Source organism: Crinia signifera, chromosome 3 (assembly GCF_055691185.1).
Source record: "Crinia signifera chromosome 3, ASM5569118v1, whole genome shotgun sequence".
Classification (NCBI taxonomy): Eukaryota; Metazoa; Chordata; class Amphibia; order Anura; family Myobatrachidae; genus Crinia; species Crinia signifera.
Window position 1 is genome coordinate 139,040,036 of NC_139219.1, and position 27,311 is coordinate 139,067,346.

At 41.8% G+C, this 27,311-nt stretch overlaps 1 protein-coding gene across 4 annotated transcripts in view; it reads left to right on the top strand.

Annotated features, from left to right (window-relative positions):
• The window catches only part of NHSL1 (NHS like 1), a 208,339-nt gene that overhangs the window by 44,682 nt on the left and 136,346 nt on the right, over positions 1–27,311 (top strand). Inside the window, exon 1 of one of the 4 annotated variants that reach the window (XM_083176598.1) lies at positions 24,290–24,442. The exons of the other annotated variants lie outside the window; for them this stretch is intronic. Within the exon in view, the coding sequence (XP_083032724.1) occupies positions 24,346–24,442 (97 nt within the window). The 5' untranslated portion in view covers positions 24,290–24,345. Of the gene's footprint in view, positions 1–24,289; positions 24,443–27,311 lie in introns of those variants that run through there. 4 annotated transcript variants of the gene reach the window in all.

A 27,311-nucleotide genomic window follows, 5' to 3' on the forward strand; every position in this document is an offset into this window, starting at 1 on the left:
ATACCAGTTGGGTGCATGGCAGGACTCAGAAGGGAAGGAGTGATTTTTGGATTTTGCAGCACAGATTCTGGTTGAATGACCCCTGAAGCACCCATACAGTGGAACCCCCCCACAAGTGACCCCATTTTGCAAACTACACCCTTCAGGGAATTCATCAGGGGGTATAGTGTACATTTCAAACCCCCAGGGGTTTCACCAATTTTGATACAACTGAGCTGTGAAAATGAAAAATTAAATTTTTTCATTTTCACAGCCCAGTTGTATCAAAATTGGTGAAACCCCTGGGGGTTTGAAATGTACACTATACCCCTAAATGAATTCCCTGAAGGGTGTAGTTTGCAAAATGGGGTGACTTGTGGCGGAGGTTCCTAACTTTTAGCACTTATGGTGCCTAGAAACCTACATGGTGCCTAAAAAAAAATCTCATAAAAAGGAGGCTCCAAAATCAAGTAGGTGCTCCTTCTATTATGAAGCCTGTGGTTTGGTCAACGTGCACACTAGGGCCACATATAGGATATTTATGAAAACAAAAGAATTGGGGGAATCAATTTTTAGTCACATTTCTCTAGTAAAATCTACTGTATTCGTTAGAAAAATGTATTAAAATTGAAAATCTGCAAAAAAAATGAAATTTTGAAATTTCTCCTACACTTTGTTTTAATTCCTGTGAAACACCTAAAGGGTTAACAAACTTCCAAAATGCTGTTTTGAATACTGTGAGGGGTGCAGTTTTTGAAATGGCATCATTTATGGGGGTGTCTCACATACAAGTCCCTCAAAGTCACATCAGAACTGAACTGGTCCCTAAAAAAATCAGTGTTTGAAATTTTCTTGAAAATTTGAGAATTTGCTATTCATATTTGAAGCCTCCTAGTGTCCAAAAAAATGAAAAGGAGGTTGAAATAATGATGGCAACATAAAGTAGACATATGGTCTTTGTTAGTTATTAACTATTTTGAGTGGTATGTTTATTTGTCTCTCAAGCAGAAAATGTGACATTTTGCAAATTGCAAAATTTTCCATTTTTTCACGACATTTTGGTATTTTTCACAAAAAAACACAGACTGTATCGACCCAAATTTACCACTAACTTGAAGTACAATGTGTCACGAGAAAACAATCTCAAAATCACTGGGATAAGTAAAAGCAAAAAAAAGTTATCCCCACTTAAGTGAAACATGTCAGATTTGAAAAAAATGGCTCTGTCAGGAACGCAAAAACTGGCTCTCAGGAAGGGGTTAATATTAATAATATAATATTATTATTAATATAAAATTGTGTAGTTTTCTATTCTATAAAACATTTACAGAAAAAAATAGAATTTTCGGTACTTATTATCACGGCGCCCATCGCATCGCATGGCATACATTATTTAGTGGTATGCGATGCAATACGATATTCACCTTTAAATGACCTGGAATGTACAATTAAATATCGCATAATGGCAAATGGCATGCGATGCGATCTTTAATTGTACAAGCACCCTGATGGGTGCTTGCAATGTTAAATGCACCCCCATTGTCAACGCGACCCCCACTATCAACGGCAACTCGAAGCGTGGCGTTACGCGTCCTCCGACCTTTTCATACCCCCACTATACACGTCGCCGTGGAGTTGATTTTAGATAGCGTGGCGAGTGCAGCGGATTACTTTACATGTATTCTGCGTCCCCTCATGGGGCTTGCCACGCTTCTATTGTAAAGCGCAACGGAATCTGCTGCGCTATATAAGAAACTGTAAATAAACAAAAATATATATATATATATATATATATATATATATATATATATATATATATATATATATATATATATATATATATATATATATATATATATATATATATATATATATATTTTTTTTTTACACTTAAAAGTGTTAAGCAACTGCTTTTGCTGTGATCACAATTGCCTTACCTCCGGCAGTCTTCGTCTGCTCTTGTAACCCAGAAAAGGGAATGTTTCTGTATTTCAAAAAGCTCTACAGAATACTTTTGGTTTTGCTGTATATTTTCTTTTGCGTCTGGGTATAGAAGAACCAGCCACTTGTACTCTAGTTTCTTAAAGGTATATTGGTTTAGGTCCAGTTTTTATAAAAGGCAAGCACAATTGTTCCATTGTCTATGTAGGCACAGTTTACTGGGCGAGTCGCTTGTGATAGCTGTTTATGTAACAGGTCATAAGTTATTTTCTTTGCTACACTTTATTTTGACAGATGCATATTGTTTCAATCTAAGCAGATGTCACTATCTCCATTTTTTGTTTTAACACACTGGTGGGCTGCATGAGAATTTTTTTTTTTTTGTGAGGGGCCTCGCATGTACGGGTTGGGATCGTTTGTTCTACAGCATGTTGGTCGACAAGAGTTAGGTCGACATGGGGAAAGTTTGACATGGTTCTAGGTCGACACAAGCATTAGGTCGACAGTCAAAAGGTCGACATGATTTTTTTTTTTTTTACTTGAATGTCGACAGTCTCCAGTGCACCACATCCTCTTGCTTCGCTCGCTATTTTATTCTCCCACCACACCCTAGTGGATGGTAGGGCACAAAATACCGCCTGTTGGCACATGTCGGCTCAAAAAACAGTGAAAAACCCCATGTCGACATTTTCACATTGACCTAATGCTTGTGCCGACCTAAACCCATGTCGACCTAACGGTGTTGACCCAATGTGTGTCGACCAACATACTGTAGACCCAATGACAGTATCCGTGTAAAACCCGGTGTCTGATTCATAAAGTGTACAGCTGGCATATAATTACCTACAGTGTAGGTGCTAAAGAAACTAGGAAAAGGATATAGAAACATAAATTGTGAGGCATGTAAGAACCACTTGGCCCATGTCGGCTGCACTGGACACATGTGAATGCACCACACTCAGACTACGGATAATATTTGAAGGGAGCCAATTAAACTACCAATATCTTTTTGGCGATTTATAAGAGGAAACCTGCACAAGTACAGGGAGAATGAACAAACTCCACACCGCATGGTTCATCATGGGAATTGAACCCATATTCATTTATTTGTGCATTCTCTAGTTCTGTGAAGCCAGCATAAAAGCTGGACACTTAAATAAAGTCAAGTCAATAATGTCTTCCCCAGGAAAGGCTTTTGGGTATATTTCCTAAAGTGCAGTTTCTAGAAGGAGCTAGATAAATGCTAATTAGGACCTTATTGGTTATTATGGGCTACATCTCCACTTCTGTAAACCTGCACTTAAGTAAAATACAGTACACCTTTTTATCCCTAGGGGTACCTCATTCCAGACAATAGAACCTTACAAAATGGGTCTAGTAACATGGGGCCTTATTTTGGTTCACTCTTAGAGGCAAATTTCTTCTTAGATGGGTAAAACCATGTGCGCTGCAGGGGGGCAAATGTAACATGTGCAAAGAGAATTAGATTTGGGTGAGTATTTTGTTTCTGTGCAGGGAAAATACTGGCTGCTTTATTTCTACACTGCAATATATATCTCACTTTGAAGAAAAACCCCACCCAAATCTAATTCTATCTGCACATGTTACATCTGCCCCACCTGCAGTGCACATGGCTTTACCCATCTAAGAAGGATTTTGCCTCTAAGAGTGAACCAAAATAAGGCCCATGGTCCACACCAGTGTTTGCTCCAGATGGGATTTAATAGAAGTGGATGCATTTTACGATCTTAAAAATTTTGGTGAAATCAGTTTATTACCTATTGGGAAGGAAATTATATGAAATAACTTTTTATTGTATTACAGTAAATGGTCTTATATGTCATTAAAATATTGGGGGAGACTTTTTCTACACTCGTTACACAAATTCTTCTACACACATTCTTAAACATTGTAAACCCGTCCATAGGCTGATGAATCGCATGATGACAGCTGGTAGATGCACCCTATGTGTCACTAGAACACTGCAGGGCCCTGATCCATCACACATTTCTGACAGAATACCCTTACACTGCTTGAAGTATATAGAATTAGTCACAATTCACCCATGAAATAATGTTCTTAAAACATGGCGACTTTATTTCTCTCCACCTTCGCTTAAGTGACTGCCATTTTGTATATAATAGTTTGGGAATTTGAGACCCAATCTAAACTGAGCTAGTACTCTCAGCCTGCCATCCTGTCAGCTTCTGGAACAAACTGCAGGAAAAGGCTTCATTTGAACTAGGTAAATGTAATTAATTTGTCTTTGAAAATAAATATGCTGATTTTTGTTTATAAGATTTATTTGTCTTCCATTTGTTTGTCTGTTAACTAACTTTCGCGTGTACATTCATAAAAATCTTCCTGTCATTGAATTCTAGCTGCTCAGGGCCAGTAAGCACATTCCTGGCGGCTGGCTGGAATGTGGTATGATAATGCTAGCTCCTGTCTGCATAATGACCTAGAATTCCTGTCACAAAATACAGGTATATTCTGGGGAAAGTGCTCTCCAGCCATTTATATATTTCCTGTATTATGCTTCGCCCCCCAAACAAGACACATATAGGGTGGGAGGTATGTGTGTGGGGTGGGGGGGGGGGGGGGGGTCCTTTTAATACTGCTCATGATTTTTCTAAAACAGAAACAGATGACTTAGTTTCATTTTAGTATTGCCATTTACTTTGCCTTAATGTACACACCAAGAACTGGTTTGGGCATCGTGCCCACTTGTAATTTGACCCATTCGGGATTTTTTTGTTTTGTTAATACGACGTAGACTTTCAGGATTTCTTAGTTGGGGAGAGGGGATAGAAGCCTGTTTCCTGGCCTAATTGCATTTCCTACACTAAAGCGCTGTGTGTGTGTGTGTGTGTGTGTGTGTGTGTGTGTCTGTGTGTGTGTGTATGTATGTGTGTATATGTATATATATATATATATATATATATATGTGTATATATATATATATATATATATATATATATATTATTGCAGTTTTTACAGGTACTAGGAACATTGCTCTGATGCAGGTGCCTGAAAACTTAACAAACCACAAATATTTTCTTATAGAATTATTTCATTTTATGCTACAAAACATGATATTCTAGCAGTTTTGTAAAACGTTCATTTTTAACTGGTATTTCAAGAAATTGGGATACAGAAAAAAGAAATGGAATTGCACATTTGACAAGGAACATGCCTGGTCAGCTGCTCGCCTGCCCGCTTACCCCCCTTACCTGTCAGCTGCCTTTTAAATCAGTAGTCTGGTTGGCACGCACAACAACACCACTTTCCGGCACCACATATACTTTTTTTTAATATATTTTTTGGGAACGAGGCAAGGTCACACCTCCATCCATTCCAAAATAGCTCCCCATTTCCTGGGCCCACCACACTGTCTACAGTCCTGTGCTTCACTGACCTAATGGACTGCAAGGACCCTCTGTTGAGTACTCGTGCCAATGCCAATTTTGCAGGCCTCACAACCAATTTATGGTTATCACAGGCATGCATGTTCCTGATGTCCTTTATTAGAACACAAACTGGAAACCTGTATTACGGGTTTTATGTACCATAACATTTGAATTTTTAATATGTTTATATAGATGTACACCTTTTTTTTTTTTTTTTGCTAATTTTCCATTGTCGCCTTTAAGATTAAATTAAATAAGTGACAATAGCATAGAAACACCAACATCAATTGCTGAATTACCCCGACCCCACTCCTTGTTGCACGATCTTGCCCCTGATTGCATAGTGTCCACAGAATGTTGTTTCCTGGAACCGATTTCCACCTATTTGAGCTGCTGCCGACTCTGTGCTGCTACAGATGATGCAATACTGATTCAGATGTCTTTCTGTATGACTAAATTTAGGGCCAACCACGTCCCACGTTTATGGAGTCTTTTGGGTGGATTCAATTGGAGTAGAGGTGCCAACAAAATATTGTAGAGTGCAAACAGAATTTGTCTTCTGAAGTTAGCACATGAAAGCCACCAGGACCCATTCCTGAAGCTTTTAAAGCTAACTGAATCAGCCCTTTTGTTCTTAACACAAATATATCGGGTTTTTAACACAAGAACTTGGAGAACAATGCTTCTAACTTCATCAGGGTAGACAGAAATATTATAACTGAACCTGCTCCTACACAGAGAAGTTGATTGGCTTACAAAAACACAAGACTTTTATTTTCTTTGGTGTATCATGTCATGTCACATGTTTTCTTGCATGCCTGGAAATTTGATAGGCGTTTGTTTAGCAGAGGCACAGTCTCTTGGTTGGATCTCTATTCGTTTTCGTCCACTGTAATAGCTGTCAGATTAGCACAAAATCCATAGATTACAGAATACGGGTACAAAATGATTGCCCAACATTCAAAATACAGACAAGCATTGGCTGATTAATTATGCTGTCATGGTCAAAATGCTGACACGGTAAAAATGGCAACAATTAAAAAGGTGACGTGTAAGAAAGTCGCTGTTTTGGGTGTTAGTGTTCATTCTAGCACCCGCTATCTTTGAAAACCCATGCAGTTCCTCTTCCCTGCCTAGGGTGTCGCTGTCTGCTGTAGTGCTTCTAGCACAGTGTGGTCTGTATATCTGAAACTGATATGCAAACCAGACCTGTGCTAGAAACTCCACAGCAGACAGTGACACCACAGACAGGGAAGAGGAACTGCATGGGTTTTCAAAGATAGCGGGTGCTAGAATGAACACTAGGGTGTCTTTGTCAACATAGTTCAACTTGGTCACCGGATCAGCGTACCACTGCACTCGGCACACTGTTATATTTTAACTCTATCCAGACATTGATCATTAAGTAAGAATAAGTTGGTTTTAAAGAAAAAAAAATAATTAAAAACTCATGTCAACTTTTTAACTTGTCAACATTTTAAATGTCTGCATTTTGACCATGTCTGCATAATGAATGTCAGCATTTTGAACATTTTGGTGTTTTGATTGTCTGTCAATGGTTGTCGGTATTTTTAGCGCCGTTAAATTGACTGAATCCCGAGAATACTTCTTCTTTTATGAAAATATAGAATAAAGTTTTTCTTTAGTCTTTAAAAATGTCTACTGTATTTCTTGTCTTTAAAAATAATATAGATTATAACTTTCCCACAATGAGGTTTGGCCGGTTATCTTATATGCACCAAGCTCTGAAATGCAATACACTTCCAAGCTTGAACCTGGTGGACAATGCCATGGTTAGGGGTTGTAACCCTTTAGAATAACCCTATTCACACTGCCCTCTGAGAGGGATCCAAACATATTTTTCCAGGTACCCATGCAGCGATGCCTTGGTATACAGACTCCTGGGTCTAAAACCCGGAAATCCCCACACCACAAAGAGTCGCTCTCATTGTGAGACATATTTGTGTTAATAAATGCCAATATGTATGCATGCATGTTGCCCAGTATATTTATTGCATTCATAATGGTAGCTTAATACATGCTACATGAGCTATAGCTTAAAAAAGAAAGAAAAAGTGCAGTATGTACACTCAATATACTTAATGATGCGCACTCCTGCGCTTTATTAATGTCCCACCCCTGTTGTCGGAACATGCAAATCAATATTTCCTTTGGATGCTCCATGCAGCCCTGAAGCTGCACTACTGGCATCTATCCAGGTGCAGGGGCCATGGATCAGAAAGGGTGAGCCCCCAGGGCCCTGCTCAGATTCCCCACCTCTCCTTACTGCTCTGACCAACTGCATGCACCTACAGGGTGATTTCATATCATAAACAATTAAATTGCAATTTCGAATTTTGCCCGAATGATAGTAAATGTGTGCCTCTTGTCTCGCCTATCCTTAAAAAACCCACCTTTGATCCTTTCATCCCCTGACCTTTCTCCTGTACTCCTCACTCTTGTCTCCAACTGTGTCCTGCTATCTCTGTTTGGCTGTCCCAGTGCTTTCTTAAGCTTAACATGTCTAATCAGGCCTACACACAGGGAGATGTGCTGATGAGCGATGCTAAATCGCGCAGAACGCTCAGCACACAGCGCTGCATAGCGATGTGCCGCTGAGTGATTAGTCAGGGCCATTGTTCTCATGGAGTGATGTAGGGACATTTTCTAAGCGATCTAGTGAGATCTATTGATGGCACTACGGTTTTGTCTAGCCCCCAAGTGCGCTGTCTTGGACTAATCCTTGACTCTGCCTTGTCTTTCAAACCACACATTCAGTAAACCTGCCATTTTCATCTCAAAAATATTGCCAGGATCAGACCCTTTCTCACCCAGGATTCTTAGACCCACATCCACTCTCTGGTCATCTACAGACTGGACTACTATAATCTCCTCCTATGTCTCCATAACAAATGTCTCTCTCTCCACTCCAATTTATCCTCCATGCTGCAGCCCAGCTCATCCTCCTCACCAAATGCACTTAGTCCATCTCCCCTCTTCTATAAGCCCTTCACTCGTTTCCCTTCCCTTTCAGAATCCAATTCAAGCTTCTCTCGCTTACAAAGCTCTCATCCCATCCTCTCCCATTTACATCTTGGATTTCATGTCCCTTTACACTCCTACCAGTCCACTTTGCTCTGCTAATACATCCCACCTCTCCTGCCTACTGATTGCTTCCTCCCACTCCTACCTCTAATATTTTTCACGTGCTTCTCCCTACCTCTGGAATTCTCTCCCTGTCCCTATCAGACTCTCCACCTCTCTACAGGATTTAAAATGGGCTCAGAAGACCCACTTCATCACCAAACCCAGCCAAATCTCACCTTAACTCTGTCCCATGCTTTCTCTCTACCCCTTCTGTATCACCCTGTCTGTCTGCCCCTCCAATGTAGAATTTAGGCTCTCATGAGCAGGGCCCCCACTCCTCATCTGCTTTTCACAATGTGAAAATATGTTTATGCTGCAGGGAACAAAAAAGCCTCGGCATCTTATTGCTGTGTCCTAAGATGCAGCATTAAATTATCTGCGAGAATATTAGCCATCTGAGTAAACCTGAGGTCTCTATCGGTTCCATAACCTGGCCCTGGCACTATGGGACTTTGAAACGGTTCAACCTCGGTACGACCCTGCATTTTGGTCTTTTCAGACCGCCTCAGCGAACCGGCAATATTGCCAGTTCGCTGATGTCATCTGGGGGTGCGGCGGTTGGGGGAGGTGGCAGTGCTTAGAGCTGGTGCTGCTCCAAGCACTGCTTCCTCCATTGATGTGAACGGGAAACTGGTCGCTTGACCCGATTAACCCGTACACACCACAAAGCAACACGGCAACGGATCGGTAAGAACCCTTTATTACCAGTTCATATTGCCGTGTTGCTACTGGTTTGCGGGGCCCGGTAACCCCTTTCACATAGCATCAATTACCAGGTCAAACCGGCAACAAACCAGCAGGAACCGGTTAAGTAGGTGCGATGTGAAAGGGGTATGATTTACAGTTAACTTTTGAATCAGGATTTGTATCTGTAATAAGTGTGTGTTTCCTTATTGTCATCACAAAGTGTTTTTTAATTTAATTGTACATTATTTTTTTTTTCAGATACTGATGAACTTTTTTTTATTATCAATAGGCATTGTCACAGGTCTACCGTAAAACCTAGCAATTATTTGCAAATCAAATGTGACCTCCCCTGAGTGTTCATGTCAGAGACAAGTGCATTTTTAAGCCTACTTCAGAGCGACAAAGATTGTCTGGGATGTCTGAGAGGTTAGGAGGTTATTCAGTGTCTCAGCAAGGAGACAGACACATACAGGGTCATTTGATATGTTCAGACCTCACTAATAAGCTGCACAAAGGAATCCAGCATGAATGTGTGTGTGTGTGTGTGTGTGTGTGTGTGTGTGTGGTTTTCAAATGGAATTTTTGCGCAGGATTCTTCATAATTATATCCATGTATAAAGATTGCTTTTGTAATATTATTACATTAATGTGCAAACTTTACTGAATCGCAGCAACCTATCAACAATTCTCTGACAATTATTAATTGCAATGTTCAGGGCTGTAACTAGGGGGATGTGAGCAGCACTGTTGTTGCTCAGCAGCCACTGCATCTGGTTAGCCGGGTACCTGAAACAAACAGACCATACCGCTAATGCGGTGCCTCATTTGGAGGCTCCCTGCAACCTATACAGCAGCCTGATGATGCTTCGGGTAGTAGTGCACTTCCTAGTGCTGATGGGTGTCCCAGGTGACCTCCCAACAGTCAGGATCCCAACTTACAAAGTGTATTCTCTCTCGTGGGGGACCCCACAATGTGCGCAGCAAGCCTGCTGTCCCGGCAGGTGGGATTCCAATGGCGGACTACCTATTGAAATCCCAACTGTCAAGAGCTCACACCACACCCTGCTGATGACCCTGAGTCGGGCAATGGTGAGGGCACAGGGTGCCCTGTTATGGCACTGGCTTTGTAGCTATGGAGCAGTTCAAAATGTGGAATTTAGTTTAGAATTTCAAGTCATAGTGTGTTCACTAATTTTATGAGTATAGTTCTAACAATTTACAAACACATTTTTGTTTATCACTGGCACATATTGGCACTCTGCAGGAGTCATTGGTGCATTTCTGTTTAATATGCTCTTTTTATTCATGCAGGTGATTAAATGACATCATTGCAGTTCAAACTTCTACCTCACGCCTCTGCATTAATCCAGGACTGAGGTTATTGGCCGTGTTGTGGCTTGGTGTGGGAAAAATAAGTGACTCATGTAGCCTACGTGGGTTAACACCGGGGTGGGTCTTCTTTAAACCCCGGGATAAGGGGCAGTGTGAACAGGTGCCCCAGGGCATCCCATTGTGGTTCTGCTAACACCCTATGAATACCTGTCTCACCAGCGCTTGGAGTTAATGTAATCAGAAAGCTGGCACAGGAGCAGCCCCCACAATAACCCAGAATTTTTATGCAAAAGGGTTCTAAAAATTGAACTTTCGTTGTTTCAAAGAGTCTGGACCTGTGTGTTCTAAACTTATTCAGAAAACTCACATTGACTTGTGCTGGGACTGTTTGTGCAAGTGAGTGGACGAGGAGACAGAAGGCTGCCTGTATAAGGATATAGATGGGTGCATCACAGTATAGAGATATGCTAGCCCTAATCATTAAGGGGGTATACTATTAGCAGCGGTAATTTTAACACTGCTAATAGATTTGCTGATTTATTTTTGGTTCTCTTCATGAGACAATCCAAGTAATTACTATTTACAAATAAAGTAATGTATCTTACTTATTAAATGAAAACAACAGCGCTGTTAATATTGATAGCCTTGTTGTCACAGCTGAGTTTCAGATCAACGGCTTATCTATAGATTATTCAGATGTGAGACATCTAATGAGTTGCTGCATCTAACAATTAGCACTAAATGTTAGCGATTAGAGATACTTAGGTATTTGTGTAATAGCCCATAGATAATGCAGGCAGGGGCGAGGTCCAATCTGGCTGTATATGTAAAGTAGAAATCATTTGAAAGGCATTGGTTTTACCTTTTTTAAATGATTTCTGCTTGAAAGTAATGACATACAGTACTCATTGGAATCTCACCTCCATACTTCCCAACTTTCATTGGTGGTGAAGCGGGACCTTGCTGTGCGGCACAGCCACTCAAATCGCATCACCTGCACAATGCCACGCCCCCGTTTTGCTACTGCTGCCTCTGCCTGCGGGGAATAGATACTGTGTGCATGCGCACAGCGTCTATTCCCCGCTGACAAGCGAGCGGCAGTGGGACTCCCAACAATCCCCCTCCGGGACGTTCCCACGGTAAACGGAACAGTTGGGAGGTATGCACCTCAGTCTTCATCTCACTGGCTATTGCATAAACTCCATAGTATCATATGGTGGGGCATAATAAATTGACCATTGCAGGGACTTGGGGACAAATTGTGAGTTTCAACAAAGCAAAACAGCAAGTACCTTTGTTCCCAAACAAATCATTGTGTTGCACTGCAAGGGGTGGAAATATAGAACTTTTTTTTTTTCCATGTATGGTAAATATTGTCCGCTATTGCATGTAGCCCACAAATGTTGGACAGCTTTACTTGTACACTGGAAATTAGATATGAGTTTGCAACTCTAATGCGGGGTACACACCAGGATGACCCACTCACGATGTACACCGTGAGCGGGTTCCGATCCAATGGCGACCCGCACCCGGGTGTTTGGTCGTTTGCAGATCCTACCTGCTGCAGGTAGGATCTGAATAACGACTGACCGACCGACCCGCGGGGCCACGCATCCGATCGGAATTGGATCAGAACAGGACAGAAAAGGGCTTAATCACCACACAATCTACATCCAACAGGTCGGAATTGGATCTAGAGTGATGGGATCAGATCCTTGTCGTCCTGGTGTGTACCCAGCATAAATCTCTGCACATACTTGTTTTGTAAAGATACCAAGTCCCCCCCATTTTTTTTTTTTTTTTGTGGTTTGCTCCAACTTCTATATATAATAAGTTAATTGTAAACAATTTTCTCAGGAAAGACTGATACTGCACCATTACTTCACAACCACTGCTATTCAAAAATAAGGAGTGTTATGAACTAATATCACATAAAGGTATAAAAGTCCACAGCTGGAATGGTTTAAATCATACAGATTTAATTATAGCATACTTCAAAGAATCACTTTAAATTCACACCTTCCCCCTAGGCAGTCATCAGAGAACAAGTTCTAACGAATCGCAGCAATTTCCTATAACAAAAAATATATACTGAATTTACACATATGCATATGTTGATCAAATATATTACTAAATGAAACCATGTTTGTCAACACCCTCCATTTGTGACTAATTTTACAATTGTAAGCAATTGTTTAATTCAAAATATTTGTTTAAACACACGGTACGATATGAAGAAAAGTTAGCACAAATCGCAGTGTCTATACCGCTTGCGATGCACTCCCCCCGTGGGATCGGCATCACAAGATAAGACTGCAGGAAAGCCATTTTTTACTATATTGTGTACAATCTAGTATTCTAGTATAGTCAAAACCTTACATAGCCAAAATTGCAGTGTATATAGTCAATATTGGTGGTTTCCGGGCTGTAGGGAATTCAAGGGAAATCGCATAGTCAAAATTGTACATAGCTAAAGTCTCACAGTGTGTATGCACCTTAAGATTTTTTGGCACATTTAAAAAAGATACAGGAACCGGTTGATAGATACAGTGTCTAGGTCAGTGATGGCTAACCTTGACACTCCAGCTGTTATTGAACTACACATCCCAGCATGCCCTGCTACAGTTTTACTATTTGGCCATGCTAAAACTGATGCAGGGCATGTTGGGATCTGTAGTTCAACAACATCTGAAGTGTCAAGGTTAGCCACCACTAGTCTAGGTAGACAGTCTGTAGGTTGACACCAACAGGTCGACATGCAAAGGTTGACATTCAATAGGTCACCATTTACAAAAGGTCAACATGTAAACGTTCGACACATGAAAAGGAGGACATGAGTGTTTTTTTTTTTTAATTTCTATTTATTTATTTTTACTTTTTCATGTTACCATCCACGTGGACTTCAATTGGGAACGTTAAAGTGTGCCGAGCAAAGTGCTAGTAGATCCGGAACCAAGCCCGAAGCATGGCGAGCAAAGTGCTACGCTACAGGTGTCGACATTCATGCAAAAAAGTAATGTCTACCTTTTGCTTGTGTCAACCTTTTTTGACCATGTCCACCTTTTAGATGTTGACATTTTGTCTGTGTAGACTTAGTGTATGTCAACCTTTTCCCTTTGTTGACCTTTTGCCTGTCTACCTAGACACTGTAGACAAGGCATGTCCAAACTATGGCCCTCCAGCTGTTGTGAAACTACAAGTCCCATCATGCCTTGACACGGTTTTGATATTAGGGAATGCTGAAACTATGGCAAGGCATGCTGGGATGTGTAGTTTGACAACAGCTGGAGGGCCATAGTTTGGACATGCCTGCTGTAAACCTTTCAATCGGGATCCCAACTGACAGAAGCTATTCTTCCCCGTAGGCCACAGACCCTGGTGCGTGGTGAGCGCAGTGAACCCACACGGGGCTTCGTAGCGCTTGCCCCCCTATCGAAGTCCTAGCAGTTGGGATTCCGATGTCGGACTAATGACCGCTGGAATCCCGACTGCTTGAGCGTCATACCACACCCAAACCCACTAACCCTTAAGTTACACTAGGCCAAGTTATTGTATGCATCCTCTCATTTGATACCTCAGTAGCTCCCTGGCAGCAAGAATGCATGTGATACATCGTATGTGGGCAATTTGCATACAATGTATCACATGAGATCCCATTCACAATGTATCCTTATTACAGCAGTGACAATCTCCAAATCATATCCTTGCGCATTGGATCGAAATCATAAATAAATGGTATACAATTTGACACTTGTCACATGATTTGTCTGCCCTTTACAATATGGATCATTTAGATTTAGTTCATCTAGATCAGGGGTGGCCAACCCGTGGCTCGGGAGCCGCATGTGGCTCTTCTTCCTCTGATCTGTGGCTCTGGAATGCACAGCACCGCCAGGCCGCGGCCACATAAGCATTGACCATGTACATGTGCCGTTGAGCTAGGAGGATGCCGGCACTGTCAGCAGCGTCTCCGGCTCCATTCCACAGTCAATGCAGAGTGTCCTCGGCTCCCACCCCACTTCCGCACCTCCACCTCCCGCACTGCCTGCCATCCGGAATGCAATGACTGGTGTCACTAGGGCGGTGCGGACGGATGTCACCCTTCAAGATCCACACCACACCCCCGCCAGCAGCGTTTGCATACCCCTGCTGGCCGTACCCCCACCAGTGTCCATGTCGGCACCTGCTTCCCCCGCCATTCGCGTCCGCGCCATACCCCCCATCAATCAGCCGTGTCCACAACTCCCCTCTCAGCCGCCGTCAGCATCTGCAAAAGGGGGAGAAGGACCCTTCTTTGCCACACACAGAAGCACCTGCGCAGCTCAGGCAGCACTAAACTTCACTGTCCCCAGCTTTCTCTTATCAACAAAGAGGACCAATTGGTGAGTCCTATAGGGGAGCATTATATGTATTGGGGCCTGGGCACCACAGGGGGCATTACATGGATTATCAGCACCGCAGGGGGCCATTTGTATTAGGAGCACCACAGGGGCATTATGTGTATTTACAGCACCACAGGGGGGGCACAACATGGGGTATTCTAGGAATTAGCAGCAGGGGGCAATGTTTGTATTACTGGGACCACAGGGGGTATTATATGTGCAATAGCATTCGGGGCATATGTGTATATATGGCACTGCACTATTGGAGGCATATGTGTATCACACCCACCCAAGGGGTGAAAATAGACCACGCCCCTTTTTTGGCGCGCAAGCCTTTGGCGCGCACATGTTGTTGGCTCTTTGGCTTGACTACAGATATTTTTCGGCTCTTTACCTCTGACTAGTTGGCCACCCCTGATCTAGATGATGATGTTTTGTATTTTGTCCCTTGCATCACATGGTTAATCTCCTGCTTACATTTCACTCTTTACCTGCATTTGTCTCTTAGATGGTGAGGTGCAGTATTTCAAGGTTAGGCAATAGAATGGCATTGTACTGGGAAGACCAGTGTTCTGCTGGTTGTGGGAAGACTTAATTTAATGTGTTTAGCTGGAGTTTTCTAACAATGTATTTGCATTTGACATGATTCTAGGTAAAAGCTATTGTTTTCTGTTATCAGATCTCACTCTGAAATGTCATATGACATGTCACAAACTAATGCCCTCTGACCCTTAGCCAACAATTATTGTCAGACTAAATTCCTAGATGAATTTTCAACTGTGATAGGTGTTCTGTATTAAGAACACAAAGGTAATCGGACACTGAACACCTGCAATTCCATTAGCAACTGCACCATGGATGCCCAATAAAATAGGCACTTTTTTGCTCCCTGACTCAGTTGATGATGCATGCATGGTCATATCTCAGATGTCAATTGGGAAGAGTAATCCTCCTAGCCTATAAACACTGTCATTTGTGTTCAACTGTTTCTTAAAGAACCTAATTGGCTGACAAAATGTCAGTCTGTATGAGGATTTTTAAAGAGATTTAAGTTTGCAAGTGAAGTGATAAATAGAACTGTGAGTCAGGGCCGGATTTGGCACTAGGCCTGTGAGGCACTGGCCTCGGGGCAGCACCTATTAAGGGCTGCACAATTAGGGTTACCACTTACAAGTTACCAGGCCCACACCAGAGTCTGGCAGGCAGCAGTGTCCGTGTCACTGTCCGCCCCCGCCCTTGCGGCCATGACAGGAGTCACGGTGTGGGCAGGCTCGGCTGAGGGAATGTCAGCGGGAGAGCAGAGCTGGAGCTGTGCTGTGCCTGTGCACACTGCCGGACCCGGAAGTACAGTACTCACTGAAGGAGAGATGCAGGAGGATGCCTCCCTATGCATCGGAGTACCACTATAAAACCAACGATCGGGAGACATGGGGAGTGCAAGGCACACGGAAGGTTCACACAGAAGGAAACCGGTGGGCAGGGCGGGGGCGGCCAAAATGTTTGTGCCTAGGGGCAGTCTGACCCCTAAATCTACCCCTGTTGTGAGTGGAACATGAAAGATAATATGACTTGAACCTTGTTATAAGAGGACATACATAGAATACATGTATTTGCTACAGGAATAATCTATATATGTAACTACTCCTTAACTCTATGAGTTGAAGTACCAACAGTGACTACTAGAGGACACTTAGAGGACACTTAATGGACCGAATTGCTCCTTTGTGTGCTAAAAGATGTCAACAGAAAGTGAAAGCAGTTTTTGCAGGGACACTTTCAATCTTGATGGATATGGAGCGAGGGAGGTGTGAAGTCAGAGATGGGCGGTAGGAGCAGATATGCACTGGGGGTGGAGCGTTCTAAGCCAATTATCACCTAACGCTCCTGCATCGGTAATGCAGGAGCGTTAGGTGATAATTGGCTTATAACGCTCCTGCAGCGGTCAGGATGCCCTACACATCTGATCTTATATTGGTCTCACCTTCAGTCTAGAGTCTGCTGCTGATGTCACACTGGGTACTCTGGTGAAACACTCCCGATCAGCTGAGCATAGGGAATGTGTGCTCCCAGCTCTATGGAGAACAATCAGGTTCTTTCAGAAGACGCAGCCTCAAGAACAGTACAGAGAATCAAGTGGAAAAATTGTATACACACATGAATTTGACTTTCATTTCTGAAAGTAGGAAACATGTCACATGTCACTTCTGTATGTTTTGAATAGTTTAATAACCCTCCTGGAATGTACAAATAGAATCCTTTTTGTTGATGTGTAAGACAATTGATGTGGTCCCCAATATACATATAACAATTCCCCCTGCTAAAAATAAACTTTATTTTGCATATGTGTGCCTTGTATAAATGCATTGGGTTCTAGCCCACCCTCAGCAAGGCTGAACTTCACAGAGGACACAACATGCTTTAACCCTTTGAGTGCCAACATCTCTGTGAGCAATGTGCAAAAGATCTGCTAAAATTGCCCTGGCGTCCATGGCAGGCCTTCAGCATCCTCTCCGGCATCTCCAGCGGTCCCAGGAGTGCTTTGCACGAGTGCACGTGCGTGCCGGTGACGTCTCCGGTGCGCCTGGGAACTCACGCAAAGCACTCTTGGGACAGCTGGAAACTCCGGAGATGGTGCTGAAGGCCTGCTGTGGACTCCGGGGGACAACGTGGATGCGGAGGAACCACCAGGGGACAGGTAAGTATGCCTAAAAAAATGTATTTCAAAAACCGGAAAATTCCCTTATCCGGAATGCTCGTGGTCCCGAGCATTTCGGATAAGGGATACTCAACCTGTATAAAGTAAACATTACAGGTCACTATGATAAATAAAAATGTTTGCTTGGCAATTTTCACACCTATTTTGACAAATTAACTTGTCCTTCAAAGGGTTACCTGCAGGGACATCGCACTGACTGCAAATCAATGCACTTTCCATAACACTGTGTACATTCAAGGACATATAGGTGCAAACAGCATATGCACTGCAGCAGGTTGTGGTATGACGTTAACATCAGGCTCACCTGCTGCAATCGACTATGTTGACAGTCATACTGTCTACCGGTTGATATGATGAACTATTTATGACGCTCCTGCTACACTTTTGCATACTATTGCATGCCATTACAGCCCAGGTCATAAGGATAAAATCCAATTTTTAGGAAAATGGGATTTTATAAGTAACTCATGGTGACTCTTTGAACTTGGAGGATGGGCCTATTGATCTCAAAACAATAAAAAATGCATTGATCCAAGATGCAAGGTACTGTTTGTTGTAATAACTGTGTCTTATGCATATCTCCCAACATGACCCTCTCCAGGAGGGACAGAATGCTCTATTCTTGGACTTCTATCTTAATTTATGATTGCCATCACCTGTGATAAAACACCTTTCTTAAGGAGCCCATACACGGTCCGTTGTGTAGGGCTCCGTTCTGTACTATGCGATGCGCGCTCCCGCGCATCACATAGTACGGTACAAAAAGTATGTGCTGCACATACTTTTTGTACTAGGTACACATCGTATCGGATCACAGTGCATGCACTAGAGATGCGATCCGATACGATGTGTACTTTATAAGTACAGAACGGAGCTTTAAAACAGTTTTAAACAGGTGATGGCAATCATACATAACCAGGCAAGTCCAGAAACAGAGTATTGTGTCCCTCCTGGAGAGGGTCATGTTGGGAGCTATGTTTTATGAAATGTTGGCAAAAGGTTATTGTTGTGGCTGTGTTATTGGAAGTGACAGTAGCTGCTACAGGCTTCCTTATTGCTGGGTTCCACCCTCTAATTACAGGTGTTAGACATTCTGTTCCTTATGCAGCACAAGCACAGACAGCTGGCCGGTCTGTTCCAACCATACAGCTCTTTCTGGAATGAACCGTGCGGGAGTGATGACTACATTACCGCGTGATAGGTTACATCTGTGCATACCTGTTATGTTTAGAGGTTTGCACATGCTTATTATAGCTTATCCCTTTTGTACAGCATTAGAGTGTATAGGTTACTGGAATCTCCCCATTTGTATAAGGCTGATGCTGCTTTCAGACCACAAAAACGGCATGGACCCGGTATTTTTTAAAATGTTAATAAAATCAGGTCAGACAGCTCTCAACCCCTTTCACACCGCATATCTGAAACGGTATTTTACAGTTTCTATGCCGTTTTTGTGGTGTAAAAGCATCCCGTGCAGTCATTTCAAACCCTCCCCCCCCCCCCCCCCCATGCTGTGTGCGGGGGAGGGGGGAGAGGGTGCCTCGGTGGGGGGAGTGGGGGAGAGAGGATGCTTCTCCCCCGTGCATATCTAATGAGCACAGTGTATATTTAATAAGCAGGTCCCCGACCCGCTCATTAAATATGCACTCAGCACTGTGTCCCGTGCATTAGATATGCAGAGAGCGGGACCTCTATTGGCTGGGTCCTAAATACCTTTTCAGACCCGTTCAAACCCATTTTTTTGCTGTTTCCAAATACCAGATTTTTGGAATCCAGGTAAAAAGTGCGGTCTGAAAGGGGCATAAGTATGTTACAGCTTCATCAGAGAAGTATGAAACTAATATTATTTCAAGGAGAATTGGGGTCATTTTAAGAACATGCAGCAATATAGCCATTCTGATAAACTCTATCAGCGACACACAGTCTCTGCATTACCGTATATACTCGAGTGTAAGTCGACTCGAATATAAGCCGAGGCACCGAATTTTACAACAAAAAACTGGGAAAACGTATTGACTCAAGTAGGACCCTCACTCGAGTATAAGTCAAGGGGGGGTTTTTTAAGCATAAAAAATGTTCTAAAAAAGTAGGCTTATACTCGAGTATATATGGTAATTATGTCCTTTGTCTTGATACACTCATGACCGCATCTTCTTGGCCGATATTCCTTTGTTTCTAAATTAATATATGTACTATTCAATGTTTAGCAATTAGAATTTACTGTGACTTAGGGAGGGATACAATTAGCCTTGATATCCCATTTTTTGTGGTAAAAATTTAGATTTTAATGCGACCCGTGATAAGCCCCTATACAATTGTCCACTATAAATTACTGGTAGTAATTCTGCATAGAATTTACAAAGAGAGCCACTTCATTACCTCAGGTGACAAGCTTAGGAAAAATACATATGTTAAGGGAAAAATGTCAGGATTTGGTATTTTTGGGACACCCCCCAGAAAGACCAAATAGGCTTTTAAATGTTTTTTTTAACTATTTTTGATTGGCCAGTAATGACATGTCCTTTTTAGGGTAAAAAAGCAAAGTATGGGAGTATAAGGTATGGGGCAGGTATATCGAGGTTCTTTATGAGTGGGATAAGTTAGGCTTGCAGGTGGATGTAGTGACTTTATATGGTAATTTTCTTAAGATGAACCAAATTTCATTTGAGCACTTATTTTGCTGAGAAATATTTGCCTATCTATCATTTTTTCCACTTTTTAAAAATGCATATAAAATCCATTTGACCCTATGTAAGTAGACCCAAAACCCTTACATTATGACCACTAATAGACTTCTTTACTGTTTTCCTATCTTATATATATCTTTTTCTGTTTTTTGGTGGCAAGAATTATTACAAGTATCCCATTTTTTAAACTTTGCATTTGATAGGTTGAATCGCTGGAGTGTGTATACCCACAATCAGCTCCTTGTTCAACGTAATCTTTTTTGTGATGTCCATGACTATTTCAATCACAGTACCTTACCGCATTATTGCGGCTAATTGAACTGTCCCCTAAGTGTGTCACTTGTAAAATAAGCAATTTAATGTTGCCTTATTCTTGACATTTTAATAGTACCCTGTCTTGTAACACATATAACATATTCTTAATAGTAAATGCCAATAAAACCATACTTTAATACATTAGCATCTGCTATTATTATTATTATATATGGATATTTTGGCAGACGGTTGAGCCTACAAAAAAAGTAAAAAAAAAAGCTAATACTATTGACTGAATTCTTAAAGAGGAAATGGGGTGGCAAAAATAGACTATTAGAATTTTTATTTGACTATTTTAAATTACACATGATACTAAACAATGAACGTTACTGTGCATAGCATTTATATGATGTCATATTCACCATAACATTTTCATCATAAAATAACATTGGTAAAAACCACTTGTTCATTCTTTCTGTTCAAGTAATGGAATATATTTCTATAAAACATACGAGTTCTCTTTTTCAACTCATTTTCTCTCGATATTATTGCCGAAGGTTTCTTATTAGTATCCCTCCTATAAAACCATTCCATAACCTAGACAGCATGGCTCAGTTGCTATGGCAACAAGATCTACATTGAAGGGTTATCAAATTTCCCTTTGTGTGCTGAATTATGGTTTCAACTCTCTATTGCCTGAGACCAAAAAAATAAGTTGTACACACTGTATGGGAAATTTGAAATCAGGTTGTCCTGTGTACTTGCATTTCGTCAACTTTACCACGTAAATCAATTAGAATCTTCAATTAATAGTCATTTTCCAGACACTTGTATAAAGAACAATTAAAGACCTCTTTATACGGGGTATGCCATCACCAAAGTTCTATCTTGTATAGATATAGACAGAGAAGGCCATGGTCCCCTGTTTTCTTTTTTCTTTATTGGTGCGGCTAACTAATGACCATTTTTTACTTAGATTTATGCTATGTTGCATTGTGTATGTTTTTTTTTTTCATGTTTCTGAATCCTGTGGATAGCTCAGAGGATAAAAACCAGGATTGTACCTAAAGGACTGTTACTATAATTAGACAGATATACATGAAACGGTGCTTGTGTATTGTCCCAACATCAAATGATATTATGGGTGAGATGTACTAAAGGGAAAATGCGGTAACCCCCCCGTTTTACCGCATTTTCCTATGTACTATTACCCAGCCGCACCGTTATCGCAGGGCAGGGTATCGCCACCTTTGGCTTAGCTGTCCCCGGCGTGTCGGCTTAAGGAGCCGGCTGGGAGGTGACGGAGACCCCCCGCAGACTACAGTACAGGTATCGCGGGGGGGTCTCCGTTACGGCACCACGATGCCAGCTGGCATCGCGGCGGACAGCCGGCGAAGGGCGGCGATGTATATTAATACATCCCGCCCTTGGTATAAGGCATGATGGTCGACAGTCATTAGGTCGACATGGGAAAAGGTCAACATGGTTCTAGGTTGAAAGGTCATTAGTTCGACAGGTCATTAGTACGACAGTCAAATGGTTGACATGGGGTTTTTTACTGTTTTTTGAGCGGACATGTGTCGACAGGCGGAATTTCATACCCTACCATCCACTAAGGTGTGGTGGGAGAATAAAATAGTGTGCCCGACACATAGCGAGTGATGCGAGGGGATGCGGTGCACTTTGAACTTGTCCATGTCGATTATGTTGACATTCAGGTAAAAAAAAACTGTGAAAAAGTTGATGTCGACCTGTCGAACTAATGACCTTTCAACCTATAACCATGTCAACCTTTTCCCATGTCGATCTAATTGCGGCGACCTAATGACTGTCGACCATCATGCTGTAGACCTAATTATCCCAACACGTAGAAAGTATAGTTGTGTCTCTCATTGTACAAGAGACTGCTGTTTGATAGTGTTATTTATTTTACATTACAGCCATGGACACTGAACATGTCATGATGCATGTGCAATGACAATGATGTATCTGTTGAACCACAAAGTTCCTGGAATTATTTATAAATGTTAGTAGCCATGCAGGCATTTCCCATTGGTCATGGTTAAGGCGAGATAGTTGTAATAGACAATAAACCTGCTGTATGACCTCTAGTACTCTTGTTCCTGATACTGTTGGGAGGTTTGTCCTGCTCACTGTAATTGCTACATGTAGCACATGCAACAGATTTGCGCTGAATTTTGGCATCGTAGGCACAAACTCCCCAACCTTTTATAATTCTGGTAATCCGGACATTAAATAGGAGGGGCAGGGCCGCGATGATGCCATTGAGCATCCACACATTTGCACAACCCACCTTGGAGAGTGCCACACCTAAGGTTGCCACCTCATCCCTTTAAAACTGGAGACATATTAATTACACAGGTTCTGTGGCTGGCTCACTTCAAGACTCAATTTCAACTTTTTTTTTTTTAAAACAGCCATCAGACTTCATTCCAACTGTATTATCAGCCACCGAACCTGTGTAATTAATATGTCTCCAGTTTTAAAGGGATGAGGTGGCAACCCTAGCCACACCCCATCTTGCACTGACCTGACCTGGCAGACAGAAAGTCGGTAAGAGGGTTACTCAGGTGACTGATCTTCATGTAGATGGTCCGATGCTGGGTCTTTTGGCACAGCATGAGATCTCAAAAGCAGGCAGGAGGCTTCTATTTACATGACGTCTCATGCAACATTAGCATATTTCAGCATGTACAAAGATTCAGCAGGTGTGCTACTGAGTGTATCGTTTAGTCAGCCCCATATATCTGTAACAATTTGCATCCCGAGACAACAACAGATCACATACAGCAAGTGGCCAGCTATTCTTGTTCTGATTCCACTGAACAATATAGGCTAGACCACACCTCCCAACTTTACCCACTTGAAATGCGGGACCTGCCAAGTCACAAAGGGGATGGGGCCTCGGATGTGGTGGCATGGCCTTATGTTAAGGGTGTGTGGCTTAGCACCACAACCCCCATTTTGGTGGTGCACTCACTGAGTATATGGGAAACCCCTGAATCCCATCCCTGCACTGATCATTGATCACCAGCCGCTTTACTGGACAGAGCAGAGGTGATCATAGGCTCTCCCAACTTTACCCCCCCTCCCCCCTTTCCCTATGGAAAGTTGTGGCCAGCAAGTGAGATAGCGTCTAATTACCTTTGCTATAAACATAGTGTTTATTTTTATTTATTTTATTCTGACTGATTCCTGGGGCTTATTTTCCCAAGAAATGTTACATTGTTCAAATGCCTGTCTTTAGAATTAAATTCTTTGTTCTATAGTCACATTCAGATTTGTTGTAGCATGTAAAATCTATATTACAATAATGTTATTGGCAGTAAATTGCATGTCCAATTAAATTTGAATCACAATGAGCAGGCGATAGGGTTATAATAGAGCAATCAGCAGAAATCAGGGACTAATGGTTTAAATGAAGCATTTACAAGCAGTGTATTGCTATCAGGCAAATTTATTTTTGCCTTAAAATTCTAATTTAATATTGTATTGATCAAACTAATCTTTACAGTGATTTCCAGTTTATATTTTTTTATATGGAAGGACATAAACCTTCAGGGGTAGCATTAAGGAACAGATTTGCGTTTATACATTTGAAATCTCACTGCTTCTTCTTAAAAGTGGCATATAATTGATCATCTCCTCCTCTGCCTCCCTAAGGAGGGTGCACGTGTGCTGCTTTGTCCTGTGAGTACAGTCTTCATCCCTGCAGTTAGAGATGCTTTTGGTAATTTTGGTAATTGTATAGTAACACATTGGAAGCCGCATCTGTAGAGGCGAGGAAAATGCCTGTAAGGGGACTACATTTTCGGAATGTGAAAAAGAGGAAATACACAAAGACAAAACATGCCTCATCCATGATCTGCAGACCACCTTTGCAAGGTATGGCACGCGTATGGGCTTTTTGTCTTTTTAGTTACAGTAGAACCTACATTTGTAAGGATGAAAGATGCATGATTGCTGTAGTTATTTAAATATGACTGTATAACAAACAACTAAACACAGTTATGGTTGCTCATGTTACTATATTCAAATGTCATTTATGTTTGTATAGGTAATAGTAAGAATACTTGGGTGCAAATGGTGTAATGACTGATGGTATTGAATAAAGAGAAATACACAGATACATATATGGCTGTTCTAGTAGCTTTTTGTATTGTCACAGTCTGTCTTAATAAGGCATGGCCAGATGTTGATGATAATTAACATTAAGTCAAAATTAATAAATTAATTGTATTTGTTAGGCATTCATACATATCCCCCAGTATTGGGTGTAATATCTGCAATTTACCAGTCCTGAATTGTGTTCCCTGATCTCCTTTCATTTTTATTACATTGCTTTCCTGGATGGGACACTCTTAAAACAGTAGTCCATAGTGGCACTAGGTTTTCTGGGAATTGCAGTTTTGTCACTAGGTAGCATTTTTTGCCCTTGTTGAAATATTTGAAGTTCTTACTTGGAATGATCTAACATTAAACACAGAATAGGGAAAGTTGAATTTGTAATATATGCTCTGAGCGCTGGAGATCCTGATAATGGCTTTCTTATTTGAAATGCAAGTTGTTTCCGGATGACATTTATTATATGGAGTTGATTCGAATAACTGCCAGTTCCCATTGGTGTGGTGTGTGTGGTTGCCCAAATTACTGGTATTCGCCATGGATCATACAGTAGATTAATAGAACACACATATTTGTTGGTATTTTTGTAATTTTTATCATTTCACCATGGGACTTTTATTGCGTACCGCAGTGGTTCCCAAACTTTTGTGAATCACAGCACCCTAGATATTTAGAATTTTTTTCACGCCACCCCTAGGCCAAAAGTTTCTTATTGACACATTTAAAAAAATATATAAAAAAATGTAATTTGTGTTTGTGTCATTCCTAGGTTCAATTTTGTGGTAAGGGATAGGATTTGCTTCGGTTTGTCCACATAAATTATGATTGGAAGCCACAAGCACTGGATTTGCCTACTTTGACAATAATTAATTTGAGTTGGTCCTGGACCACCAACCCAAGGCACCCCTGCAAGTGTCCTGAGGCACCCCAGGGGTGCCTAGGCACACAGTTTGGGAACCACTGGCTTACCGCCTATGCTCCTGTTTTAATTGTACATATTTGGGTTATTGCATGTACGTTTGGTATATATATAATGCTGGCCTCTCTCCCCTATATAATAATACTACTTATTATACTGAGTGTGCCATGAGCTGTTTTTCCCCCTCATATATAAAATGCATGTCTCTCTCCCTATAAAGTGATAACACTATTTATTTTAGATCGGTTATTGGCATATATATTTGTACATTCCTAGCCAGTGAGGTGCTCACTGTTTTTTAGGGCTCTCCTCCGATCACAGCGTGGCTGGCGTCAGTCAGGGCTCTCCTCCGATCATGGCGCGGCCGGCGTCAGTCAGATGCCGCTGAGTGTCACATCCGGCAGAACCCTGTGAGTGCCATGTTCGTGAGCCAATGAAAGCTCGCGGTCCGGCAGCCAATTGAGCTGCAGCTGCCGGTCCCTGAGCTCTGATTGGCTCAGGAACCGGAGCATTCCGCAAGCTGATTGGCCCACGAACCGGAGCCTACTACAAGCTCCTATTGGCTCAGCAATCAGGGCCTTAATAAAAATACCAAAAGTCCCTTTTAGCCCTACTTAGGTTGGTGCAGAGCTCGCGGGCCGTGAAAGCAGGTGGCCGGGGCCGCATGCGTCCCGCGAGTTTGACATGCCTGCACATGTGTCATTGTGTTATCGAAAGTGTATAGAAGTTACGAAAGGTCCGATTTTGTTTCCCAGGCAGTTTGATTATAATAAAATTGACAAGTGCATAATGGCTATAAATATATAAGGCTAAGTACCACCAGTGACCTCTAGAGGCCACTCAACGGATCAAATTACTCCTTTGTGTGCTAAAAGATTTCATTACAGAAATTGAAAACTATTTTTGCAGGGACACTGATATTTTTCAATTTGCTGGATATGGAAAGATGGAGCTGTAAAGAGAGATTGTCTTCATTCTAGCACCCGCCATATTTGAAAGCCCATGCAGGTCCTCTTCCCTGCCTGGGGTGTCGCTGTCTGCTGTAGTGCTTGTAGCACAGGTCTAGTTTGCATATCAGTGCTGATATATAGACCACACTGTGCTACAAGCACTACAGCAGACAGCGACACCCCAGGCAGGAAAGAGGAACGGCATGGGTTTTCAAATATGGCGGGTGCTAGAATGAACACTAGAGATTGGAGGTAGGCGCAGATAGGGACTGGGGGTGGGGTGGAGAGTTTGTGGGCTAAAAACTTGTCACAGCTTAAAGTGAAAGTACATTGCAGAAGCCGACATTTTGAAGGGCTTTAACTAGTATATAATAATATGAATGGACAAAGGGTTCATTGTTTCTTTTTCTGAATATAATTCCTTGTTTATTTTTCAAACTGTATTCATTTGTGTGGGTGTTTGGTTTTCCTTCATTTCTCTGTAGGAGTATAGATTATGGTTGTGTGATTTCTTATAAGTGTCTGTATCCCATAGTTGCGTGGTTGGTTATCTTTTAAGGATATCATATGCAATTAAAGATGCAATTCTATATATTTTTTTTTTTTTTGCACCAGCAAGATTTTCAACTTGTTACATAAAGTTGATGCATTTTTAGGTGCCTTTGATACTAAGTACTATGGCTTGTTATCGGACCCCTCTACTATTAACGTGTTGGAAATAGAATTCAAATCTATCTTATAAGAAGTGGGTAACAAACTT